Source organism: Hippichthys cyanospilos, chromosome 3, assembly GCF_059441005.1.
Source record: "Hippichthys cyanospilos isolate Australia breed blue-spotted pipefish chromosome 3, RoL_Hcya_1.0, whole genome shotgun sequence".
NCBI classification, from domain to species: Eukaryota; Metazoa; Chordata; class Actinopteri; order Syngnathiformes; family Syngnathidae; genus Hippichthys; species Hippichthys cyanospilos.
In genome coordinates this window covers 11,180,001-11,192,530 of record NC_142371.1, presented here as the reverse complement: position 1 = coordinate 11,192,530, position 12,530 = coordinate 11,180,001, and the positions used below count along the sequence as shown (strand labels likewise).

Below are 12,530 nucleotides of genomic sequence, written 5' to 3'. Positions count from 1 at the left end.
AAGCAGAGAGAAAACCCACATAGGCATGGAGAGAACATGCAAACTCCACTTAGGAGGGCTGGAGCCGGGTTTGAATCTAATTTTAGGTTTATTGTTGCTAACTCCCGCCCCCCTTCATTTATATGCGTGCGTGTACTCACAAGTTCACGGGTTTCGTCACGCATGCGCAGATGTATCTCGCAAATCGAGAAATGGACTCTCCGTTCACGCCCCCCTCTTCTAACCAATCACAATATTGTTTGCATCTAAGATGCTTAAATCTTGGAGAAGGGAAGAGGGTTAACTCTGACAACGTTTATATATTTGACAAAATTAACGTCATTGGATAATATGTTTATTCGTAAAAAAGTAAGATATTTTAGACCAAATAAATGTTACCGAGACTTTTTCTTATTAGCAAAGAAGGAATATAGCATGCTGTATATGTTCATGTAGATGGTTGTTGTTAATACACGATCTTCATATTTGGGTTCCGTTTGCCTCGGTCATAACAATAATGGCGGCTGCAGCACGACTATTCCTTCGAGGTATACACTTGAAACTTTCTGTCTCCGGTGTATCAACCGTACCACAGATCCATTTTGGACCCACGTTGCTCAAACTGTCACCGCGCTTCGACCCCCATTCGAAAGCACAGCGTAGGCATGCAGCACACTTTACCTTCCAACCCGACCTCGTCCCGACACAGTATGGTAAGTAGCGATATGTTCGGCTAGTTTTTCCCTTTTGCTGGAAGTACGAATGGAAGTAGGAAGATCACCGACAGAACTGTCGATAAATTGATCAACATTTGATTCACCGCGTTTGATAGTCTATGTAATGGAATTGTGTATATAATCTGGTTAGAACAACTTAAACCGTCAATCAATGTGAATTTATTCTCGTGTCACGTTCCGGTGTTACGTTACTTTTGTTTTCTGTCTGGATTCTAGTTTGTCTCGTTGTGTCAGTATCGTTATAGTTAATAGTTTAATTTGATAGTGTCCACCTGTGTTACTCGACATTCTCTTGTGTCAACCAATCAGCTCCCTGCACTCCTTTTATTCTTGTCCAGGTGTTGGAAATAAAAGTAATAATAGAAGTCAAATGTTTGTTTCCCTTTTACGATAAACTTGGTTATCAGAGATAGGACGACATTCAGCTTGTAAATGATTATTGTTAATATTATTATTTTCTTTTGTCCTTATAATTACTTTCCTCTTTCTCACCCGTCTGAACTTTTGTCAATCCTGATCTCACTGTTCAAGTCTGCTTTCTATAAACTCTTCTCCAGGACATCCCTGCAAAAGAGATATAAATCTCAATGGATTGCTTCCTGGTTAAACAAAGGTTAAAAAAAAATACCATCCACACAGACAGCGTTTGTGTGAACCAACACATGAACATAGTGGGGCAATGTTAAATTACCGGTATCTGCCTCGCTGACATTTACAAGCTCGCTGACCAGCACTTTGGGGGGTCAATTTTGTTTATTTTGTAATTAATAATAATATTAAATATTGGGGATTCTTTCACAAATATTTACAATGGTTTAATAAATTGTTACAGTGGTGGAAAAACACAAAATTGGAACCTGAGAGTTCGGCATGGTAAGCAGTCCATGGGAATTTTCAGATGTTTAGCCATGTGTTATTTTATTTTTCCCATTTTTAGTAGTACTGTACTGTGATTAAGTAAGTTGAACATTTAAAATATAGATCTAGCAAATATTTTATTACGAATGCTCAAAGTAATTATCCTCCTGTTCTAATTGTATTTATTTCAAATTATAGGGCCAACCCAAAAGATGAATCTGTTTCAGTCAATTACAAGTGCCTTGGACAACACTCTTTCCAGTGACCCCACAGCAGGTATGTTAAAACAAGATGTTTTATGCATTTATTATTACAGGTATACAACATAGTTTCAAGTGCTGCTCTTATTGATGCATACGAAATACATATAAACAATAGAGTATAAATCATATGTTTCAAAGGGTTGCAATAATTTTCAATGTGTTCTTGTTTTGTTGGTATTCAGTGTTAACACACTTATGGCCAGGTTCAACAACTCCTTCAATACCTTGCATGACAAGCAACAGTTAAAAGCATGAGCAGGGGGAATTGACCTGCTGGTAACTAAGGCAGATTACATTCAGCGACATGAATAAAGATTGTCATCTGCCCATATTTGGACCATCTAGCTCGTCGAAAAATAAGCAAAACCTGGAGAACATAAAAAAAATCAAGATGAAATACTAAAATTGATGTCAATCAGATCCACAAATCATGTTTTTTTGTTGTTGTTGTTTTGTTCTTTTTTTCCCAACTTGTCGTAAAAATAGTAAGCCAGTAAATTATTTTCTCTTGTATCTCAGTGAGTAGTTAGTGCGGCAAGGGTATCAAATGTTTGGTTTCATCGGGGTTTGTAAAATGTTCCAAACATGGTTGCAAATACAGTAGTTCTATTTCTCACAAATAATAGGAAAACTGTCATTAGCATTTGTAAACTCTACATATGTATACGTGTAGGCAATCATCCTGGCGCCTTGATGGATGCTCTTCTAAATATTGTACATTGTTTTCTGCACGCATTGCACATTTCTGCTCAAATGTTATCATTGTAATTTTTTTTTTCATTGGATAGACTCCAAATTCCATTCAGTTGTTTATATTGCACCTATCAGGTAGTCACATACTCTTTTAGGCAATCAATACATATCAACTAGAAAAGAAAAAACAAATGTGTGTTGATTTTCATCAAAGTCACTCAATATAATTCATGTAGCGATTCATTGCTCCCCCAACTGTGCTGCTTTTATTCACAGTCATCTTTGGAGAAGATGTGGCCTTCGGTGGAGTGTTTCGATGCACAGTCGGTCTAAGGGACAAATATGGTAAGTTAAAACTCGCTCACTACCATCATGCGTTTCTTCATCTAAAATCAAGCCCCTTGTCGTGAGCATACTCTCATTGCTTTACCACAAGATGGCAGCAGAGTATTTAAGATCCCAACAGCCTTACATTCTACAACTCCAGAAAGTTCACTGTTCACCTAGAGGACCAAAAGGACCCTTTTGCAAATATTTCTTCATTCTAACCCAAATTTAAGATAGTGCGTGACAATTCTGTATGATCGGTACCAGTACAATTGTGGGTATAGGTATAGCTTTCCGTATGGACGTGATAACCTCTTCAATGCGGTATTAAAAGTGCTGCTGGTGTTCATTTTATAATCGGTGCCTATGAATCCTGGGAATACTAAAATACCTTTTGTCTGCTGTACTATACTGTAACTGAAAGATCAAAGAACTGCTGCATGTATATTTAAGGTTAGCAATGACAGAACCATTAAGCTTAACCACATTAATTGAAACACCTTCATATCTGGAATTTCAAAACATCAATGGGAGCTATTATGTGTGTCCCTGCAGCTATCAGTTAAATGTCAGCTATGAAAAAGGGTCTGCAGTACTTTGTAATGATAAAGGTTTAATGACAGTGAGGTGAAGTGTACGAATATTACCAGGACTACAAATTATATACAAGTGTGGTTACCATGCCACTGACTTATTTCTAAAATATATTATTTGTTTACATCTGTGCATTTCAAGGCATTAAAGTGATGCAACAGATGAGCAATGGAGAAGAAGCAATGTTGCAGTGCCTGTGACTAGAGTTGTCACTAGACCGTTGCAATGGATGTTTCTACAGCGACTGTCGAAACAAACTTGAGGCCTATCAACAGTTTGTGCATCTTCTGTAGATGTTACATGAAAAAGCGGAGTACATCATTTATGTATGTTTGTAGTCAGTATAAGGGCTCAGCTCAAACGTTAAGTTGCTTATGATTTCTGGATGCATTGCAATTAGGTGCTTTTGGAATTTAATTGTGTTTGTCTTGCAAACACACTTTAGAATAAGGTACTATTTAAACATTAACAACTGTATAATGCAGGTATGTTTCTTTATGTCGCTATCCTTAAGAAACCCATGAAAGTAATAGGTTGGATCCCTTTCAGCTCTGACTGGATAAACAAAGATTTTATCAGATGGCTGTAGCGTCATCATGTCACATGCACAGCAGTGTACAGTACAAATACAACTTTGGCCTAAGTATTTTTGCTGCTTTTATATTTAGCTTACAATGTTTTTTGTTTGCCGTTCTTTTGTACCAAACCCAAAACCTCTTCTCCAAATAGCAACACTTTTGCTGATATATACTTTTCTCTTTCTTATGTGATGATATGCACAGAATAGTCTTAAATTCTACCCTATTGTCTTCCATATAGCTTCAGTAGATTCTGGTGTATTTGCTTTGGTTGTTTTTTTTTTTGATAATGTGAAGAGTCAAATCAATCGCATGGTACCTGGCTTTGCCTTTGTTTTCACTGACGTCAGAAATGTTGACCTTTTGGAGAGGGATCATTATTTTCCATCTCAGCCTTGTGTACAGTGATGAACTCAAAGCTGTTTTTATCCCTCTCATGACTGAAAGGGAAGGAGCGCACATCTACCACCTGCAGTAAGTATACAGAAAAGAGGTTAATGCAGGGCGAGTACTGTATGAATGGCTTTTAGGATGTTTTTAACTCTGCTCGCCACCTCCCTTTTACTCCCCAACCCCACCCAAAAAAAAATAAAAAAATCTACTATTATACATTAAATATACACTAGAGCTCCTCTACAACAAAATCATGTTTCCAGCCATTTTTTTTTTTCAGAATAGGGGACTTTTCACTATAGCAAATATGTCTTGGACGTAAACAAACTTATTGTGTAATCTACAGTCTGACTGAAGTTAAAATCAAAACCACCCAACATTGGAAAAAAAGAAAAGAAATTGCCAAACCTATAATAAGCATTCATGTTCGTATTTATGTCAATTTCTTGCATAATATCTTTCACTTTGCTTCATCCATATTTCATCAGTATTACTTTTATCCTGGCTTCAAGTGTTAAGCTTGGTATAAAGCTTGAAGCGTCCACGACTTCCGCGCGTCAAAATGCCGTTATATTGGCAACCAAGCCCCTCCGCGGGCCAGATCTCATCTTTTCTGCAACGCATATTTTCCGGCTTCTGTACAAGCTGAAAACATGCCGGACGAACTTTTGCTTATGGAGGTTCACCGGTCCAAACCCCTTTCTGATTGGGCTGAAAAGGACTATCTAAATATTGTAAATAACTCCTGGCAAGCACCACTTTGGAGAGAGATGAAGAGTCTGTTTAAAAAACACTTGGAAGAATTTATATCGTTTGAATCTACTAGGATTGTCTACCTCTGTTATAGAGTAGGGTTGTTTGTATGCTGTAGACTCCATTTGCTGCCAACAATAGTTTGGGAGAATATTGTCTGACTGCGGGGAAAGCCGCTCCGAGTATAAAGTGCTGCAAAACGCATGCCGGGCCGTCAAGCATAAACCAAGCTAGACTTTTTCTGCAGGCTTTTTTTCGCCATAGTGAATTTAAGTGCATGACAAATGCAGAAAAAAAGCATTTCTTATTATGCGACAATCAGAAAAGAGTGGAGTGCCCTTTCTGGGTCGGAGATTAGGTCCTGCCCGAAGTGGAGTTCAAGTATCTTGAGATCTTGTTCACAAATGAGGGTAGGATGGAACGTGAGATCGACAGGCGGATCAATGCAATGTCTGCTGTAATGCGGACTCTGTATTGGTCTGTCGTGGTGAAGAGAGAGCTCAGTCGAAGGGCAAAGCTCTCGATTTACCGATCGATCTACTACGTTCCTGCCTGAAAGAACGAGATCCCAGGTACAACCGTTCAAAATGAGTTTCCTCCACAGGGTGTCAGGGCACTCCCTTAGAGATAGGGTGAGAAGCTCGATCAGCCGGGAGGGACTCAGTGTTGAGCCACTGTTCCTCTGCCATTTAGAGGAGCCAGTTGAGGTCGTTTGGGCGTCTGGTTAGGATGCCTCCCTGATGCCTCCATGGTGAGGTGTTCTGGGGATGTCCCACCGGGAGGAGGCCCCTGGGATGACCCAGGATACGCTGGAGGGACTATGTCTTTCGGCTGGCCTGGTAACGCCTGGGGATCCCCCTGGCGGAACTTGATGAAATGGCCGTGGAGAGGATAGTCTTGGCTGCTGCCCCACGACCCGACCCCCGGATAAGCTGAAGGTAGTAAGTAGAAAGTAAGAAACAAGGGAAAGGCTTCCATGGATTTTTTTTTTTTTTTTTTTTTGCACATGCAAGTTTTGTTGTAGAGGAGTTTTACTGTACCACATCTACTGCATACAACATATTGCCTTGAGATATGAATGACTTGACGTGAGTTTTTCAAAATATGAGCTGTCGATCAACGGTTGTTTTGGTTTCACTTGCAGTCGCAAACTTGTGATAAGAGTGCTGTATGGTGTATGGTGCCCAATACAAGTGGGAGTTTTTTTTTTCTTTTTAAGTTTCAAGCCCCATATTAGTGGGCCGCCCTGTAATCGCATAAATTAAAACCAGACCAATTTTCTCCACACATCTGTGTTTGGACAACATTCTTTCGATTTCATATAAATTTGTATCATGTCAAGAACAAGGCTTAAAAGGAGACAGAGGTGATGGGCAGATTTAGTATTCAGGAGAGGAACGCAGATGGTGGTTGACTTTGCAAAAAGAATTTGCTGTCGTGAATACTTTCTTCCAGAAGAGGCAAGAACATTGGGTGACCTATAAAAGTGGAGGTAGGAATTCATAGTTAGACTATATCTTGTGTAGATGATGCAATCTGAAGGAGATCAGTGACTGCAAAGTAGTGGTAGGTCACAGAATAGCCAGACAGCATCAGATGGTTGTGTGTAGAATGACCCTGATGGCGAAGAAGATGAAGAAGGCATAGACAAAGAAAAGGATGGAATTGTAGAAGTTAAAAATGCAAAGGTGTCGTATGACCCTTAGGAAAGAATTGAGACAGGCGCTGAATGGCCAAGAGGCACTTCCAATCGACTGGACAACTATGGCTTAAGTGATTAGAGGGACAGGTAAAAGAGTACTTGTTGTGTCATCTGGAAGGAAAATGGATAGGGAGACATGCTGGCGGAATCAGGAGGTGCAGCAGTGTATACAGAGAAAGAGGTTAGATAAAAAAAGAAGTGGGACACTGAGGAGACTGAAGAGAGAAGACGGGAGTCGATGGTGTAACATAAGGCAAAAAGTAGAGGTGGCAAAGGCCAAACAAAAGGCTTACAATGACTTGTATACTAGGTTGGACGGTAAGGAGGAGAAACTGACTTCTACAGGTTGGCAAAGCAGAGACGGAGATGGGAAAGATATGCAGGCGGTCAGGGTGATCAAAAATAGAGATGGAAAAGTCCTGATTGATGCCAGTAGTGTCATGGGAAGATGGAAAGAGTACTTTGAAGAGTGTATGAATGAGTAAAATGAGAGAGAATGAACAGCAGAAGAGATGACTGTGGTGGAACATGAAGTAGCAAAGATTAGTAAGAATGAAGTGCAGAGAGCATTGAACAGAGTAAGGAGTGGAAAGGCACTTGGCCCTATTGATATACCGTTAGAGATATGGACGTGCCTTGGAGAGGTAGCAGTAGAGTTTCTGACATGGATCTTATTGAACAGGATCTTTGTGAAAAGATGCCTGGCGGATGGAGAAGAAGCATCCTGGTACCCATTTTTAAGAACAAGGGAGATGCATGCGCAGAGTTGTGGTAACTTGAGAGAAAATAAAGTTGATGAGCCATACAATGATGTTATGGGAAAGTAGTAAGCAACAGAAGTAAGCATTTGTGAGCAGCAGTATGGTTTCATGCCAAAAAGAGCACTACAGATGCAGCTTTTAACAGGGATGAACTGTAATATTGTATGAGGAGGTCTGGAGTGGCAGAAGAGTATGTTAGAACAGTGCAGGATATGTACGACGACAGTGACAGTGTACGAAGACAGTGGTGAGATATGCTGTGACAGAAGAGTTCAAGTTGGAGGTGGGACTGCATCAGAGATCAGCTCTGAGCCCCCTCTTGTTTGCTATGGTAATTGACACATAAGGTTAGACAGGAATCTCAATCGACTATGATGTTTGCAGATGACATTGTGATTCGTAGTGAGAGTAGGCAACAGGTGGAGGAGTAAATAGATTTCGTACTATGCAGGGACGAGAAATCTTGTACTGTTTTAAATCGCATGATCTCGTACAAGATCGTGTCACATGGTCACATGCATGACCAATGTACACAAAGACCCAGATAGAAAAGATTTAAAACTATATGCTAGATTCCTGTTTACATTTCAAGTCAACAAGTGCCATTACAGGAGATTAAGGGGATACTTTACTTATTTAAACATTTTTAGCAGTAAAATGTTAATATTTGTCTACAATTAATTTGGTAAAATTGTTTCATGTACAATTGATATACTTTTACTACTTTCTATTGACTGAAAATAACATCACAGTTCCTTAGAGCTCAGGTAATGACCAATCATGGCTCACTTTTTTACCCTCTTGGTTTTGTCATACGACTTCCTCAACTGAACCATGATTGGTTATTATTTGAGCATATGTGATGTAATATTCAGTCAACTGCAAGTGGCAAAATGCATTTTTTAAAGGTATTAATTGTGCATTAAAATTAATGGTTATCAAATTAACTATAGTACAATGCTAATGTTTTAACTGCTAAAATTGGTTCAGTCAGTAAATTTCCTTTTGAAAAATATTTCTTTCAAATTTAATGAATGCATCCTCTAACTTGTCCTGGTTCAATAATTAAAGCATTGTTAATGTTTTGTGCAAGGAGAGTACCCCAATTTTTTTTCTCCCTGAAACAGACTTTAGTCAAAAAGAATGGACTTCAGAACAGTTCCAAGTAGTCATCCATTTGGCCCAAATCTTCAGATGTCTGCTAGAAAGCTGAAACTGAATCGGAATGTCACCTTTGAGCATGACAATGACCCCAAGCATAGAAGTGTATCCAAATCAACAAATTGCTTAACCAGAAGAGTATTACACATTGGCCAGAAGCAATGAACATAGGGTGAAAGGGAGGATACATGGTGAACTGATTAGCAGTCAATCACATGGCTGATACACATACACACATCGACATTCAATTCCCCAAATGTATTGATTTGGATGGTGGGGAGATGTCAGAGCACCTAGAGAGAACTTTATTGAACACAGTACTTGTATGCTTTAACTCCTGTGCCTTGAACCCGTTGTCTTCTTGCTAAGGTAACAGGGCAAGCCATACATTTACAATGCTCGTTTTTAACTTAGAAATACAGTGATCCCCCCCCTACGCCGCGGTTAATGGGGGGTGTCAACCCCCCGCGAAGTCTGAAACCTGCGAAGTAGGGTATCAGTTCCTAGATTTCTATGTACGCCCCAATATAGCCGCAGTAACCATAAACAATCCTTTTTTTTTTTTTGTATTTCTTTGCGTATTTTATTTCCTTTCTCTTATTATTTAACATTACATTATCCTTATTAACATTATTGTATATTCATTAAATAACTAATATTACTTAGTTTGTTGAGAATTTGTTCTCAGGACTGGTTATCTGCACAGAGACTCCGGTGAAAGAGTAACCAAGTCATCACGTTGAACTTCACATTTATTTTGGCTCATGTATGGTGTATCATGTAGTATCTGTTGAATAATAAATCAACAACAACGTTAAAGTCAGTAAGCTAACATATAAACACTTGCCGAACTTTAATCTATGAATTTACTGTATTTTTAGCCGACATTAGCGGGTTAGCAACAACTAACAACAACTACTAACTATAAAGCGCAACCTCTACACAAACGAACACATGAACAGAATAAACACTCATCGCTTACTAAACATAGGCAGCAGCGTGCTTTATCAACAGAAATGATGATAAACTATAAATATGAGCTTACGTTCTCATTCACTACATCACCGCAACGAGCCGAATGACGCGCAGAGAACGTAAAACAGGAAACGGAAATGCAACGCGACCCGACAAATAAAAAGCATGCATTTCAAAGTAAGATAAAAAAAAGTCACGAACTCTAACGCTTGAAGAATTCTTAACATAGTTATTAACTAATATTACTTCGTTATTTGATGAATACAGTACTGTATAATGTACTTTTTTGCTTTTTTCAATTTTTTTTTAAATTTTTGCTCATTTTTTAAATTATTTTTTATTTTGAAATATTTTTAATTTTTCCTGGAAAAAACCCGCGATATCTGAGACCGCAAAGTAGGAGGGATCTCTGTACATGTAAATGGCAGGCAAGTGGTTGCTTTTCGTGGGCCGGCTCCTTCGGTCCCATTTAATCCCATTTGGTCCCTGTGCCTTGTGAGTAGCAGGAGTTTCATTGTAAGAATAATTGTAATGTAGTTGTAAATAAAATAAGGATTCTATAATGTATTACATTATCTGCACCGTAAAAGTAAAATAAGCAGTTCAGTAGATGGCAGGAAAGGAAGGGAAAACCTTTGCAAAGTCGAACAAGGTTTGAATATCTAAGTGTGAGTATTTTACACACAAATCTTTGGAGATTGCCAATGTATATATTTTTCCTTTTTATCACCCCAGGTAAGGACCGAGTCTTCAATACCCCACTTTGTGAGCAGGGGATTGTGGGATTTGGTATTGGTGTAGCAGTTGCAGGGGCCACAGCTATTGCTGAGATCCAGTTTGCAGACTACATCTTTCCTGCATTTGACCAGGTAATAATATAATGAAGAAAGGTATACAAAGGTATTTCAAGAGCCTCCTCATTTGAGGAGCATGTTGAGTGAATTCAGAGATACTGTATGTTTGTCAATACATTTTACATGTTTGAAGCTCATAATTGAAAGCATGTGCAAAGACATACTGTAGAACTCAAAAGTGCCAAAATTCAATAAATAAATGTACCATTCAATCATTAAATATAAATGTCATTAAATAATCAAATGTATCATGAATTAATTAAAAGTGTCATTAATTAAATACACGTTTAATTAATTAACTTAAACGTTTCATGGAATGAATTAAACATTTATTTAATTATTGACACTTTTATTTAATGACACATTTAATTATTTAATGACACTTTTATTTAATAATTGACACATTTATTTAATTATTGACACTTTTATTAAATTATTGACACTTTTATTTAATGACACGCTGTTGCTTCGTTTCATCCTTTGCTTATCTTTAATGGGCGGGTCCTAACACCTGATTGGTTACCCTGCTTTGTCTTGCAAGGGTAACCAATCAGATGTTAGGACCCACCTATCAAACTTTGGACGGGCGAGCTTGACAGATAAGCAAAGGATGAAACACGGCCAGTTTTCGGCAATTAGTTTATCTGTCAACCTCGCTCGTCAAGTTAGTGGGCGGGCCCAAAGCCTGTTAACTCAAATCATGTCCAATCCATTACTATGGCCTGAAGAGGTTGGAAACATGGCGGATGCGATGACCGAGGACCTTCGTGACCTTCCCCAACAGTTAGGTAGAGGGATTTTAGACCTTGATTTTAGACCAAGTTAGTGGGCGGGCCCAAAGCCTGTTAACTCAAATCATGTCCAATCCATTACTATGGCCTGAAGAGGTTGGAAACATGGCGGATGCGATGACTGAGGACCTTCGTGACCTTCCCCAACAGTTAGGTAGAGGGATTTTAGACCTTGCTGAAAATGTGGAGACAGGGCCTGTAGAAAACGATTTTATTCAACGCAAAGTGAAGGAATTGTTTAGGCTTGAAGAGCAGGGTAACCAATCAAGGTGTTAGGGCCTGCCCATCAAACTTTGATGAGCGATCTTGACAGATAAGCAAAGCATGACATGTCGCAACAGCGTGTCATTAAATAATTGAACATGTAATATGACAGAATCAATAATTAAATGTTTCATTAATTAAATAAATGTGTCATTAAATAATTAAATGTGTCATTAATGAAACAAGTTTCCTTAAATAATTACATTTGTAATTAATTAAATGAAACATTTAATACATTCATTAAACATTTATTTAATTAATGACACTTTTAATTAATGAATGACATTCAATTATTTAATGACATTTATATTTAATGGTTGAATGGTACAATTATTTATTGAATTTTGGCACTTTCGGTCCTCCATTGAACTCCAGCCAAATTTCAATATTCAGTTACCTAACCCACACCCCAACTAGTGTCTTCCTTTCAGATAGTTCACTGTTTAGCTGCTTTAGCGCACCTTTTTCTCAGCTTTGAGTGCACGCATGTCACGCAAAGAATGTCAGAAAAGCATGAGCCTATGGACTACTCTCCTCTGGCGGTGGCTTCTTCATTCGTTCATTCATTCATTTATTCATTTATTTATTTATTTATTTGTCTGTCTGCCCAGAGTAACTAACCAGTGTCGACATATATTTGCCAAGGATTTGTAGATTCTGTGCTATTGTACACTGAAATCAATGGCAAATTGTATTTGAATTCTCTTTGTGTTCTCTCTCTCACTCGCTTGGTGTAGGTTTGCAAAGTATGCTCTTCCCGACACGTCGTCTAAATTCTAAACATAGTGAGCATTAGTGTTAGGCGCTAATATCAATGTATCAATATATTGTGTTACAAAGTGATGCA

The 12,530-nt window shown here is 38.4% G+C and overlaps 1 protein-coding gene and 1 pseudogene across 1 annotated transcript in view; both read left to right on the top strand.

Moving 5' to 3' along the window:
• The first annotated feature begins 457 nt into the window (after positions 1-457).
• bckdhb (branched chain keto acid dehydrogenase E1 subunit beta) overlaps positions 458-12,530 on the top strand; it is a 53,421-nt gene continuing 41,348 nt past the window's right edge. The window contains exons 1-4 of the mRNA XM_088411008.1: positions 458-692; positions 1,773-1,850; positions 2,807-2,875; positions 10,510-10,643. Of these exons, the coding sequence (XP_088267134.1) occupies positions 497-692; positions 1,773-1,850; positions 2,807-2,875; positions 10,510-10,643 (477 nt within the window). The 5' untranslated portion in view covers positions 458-496. The remainder of the gene's footprint in view (positions 693-1,772; positions 1,851-2,806; positions 2,876-10,509; positions 10,644-12,530) is intronic.
• Positions 6,871-7,704, top strand: LOC148425753 (uncharacterized; annotated as a pseudogene).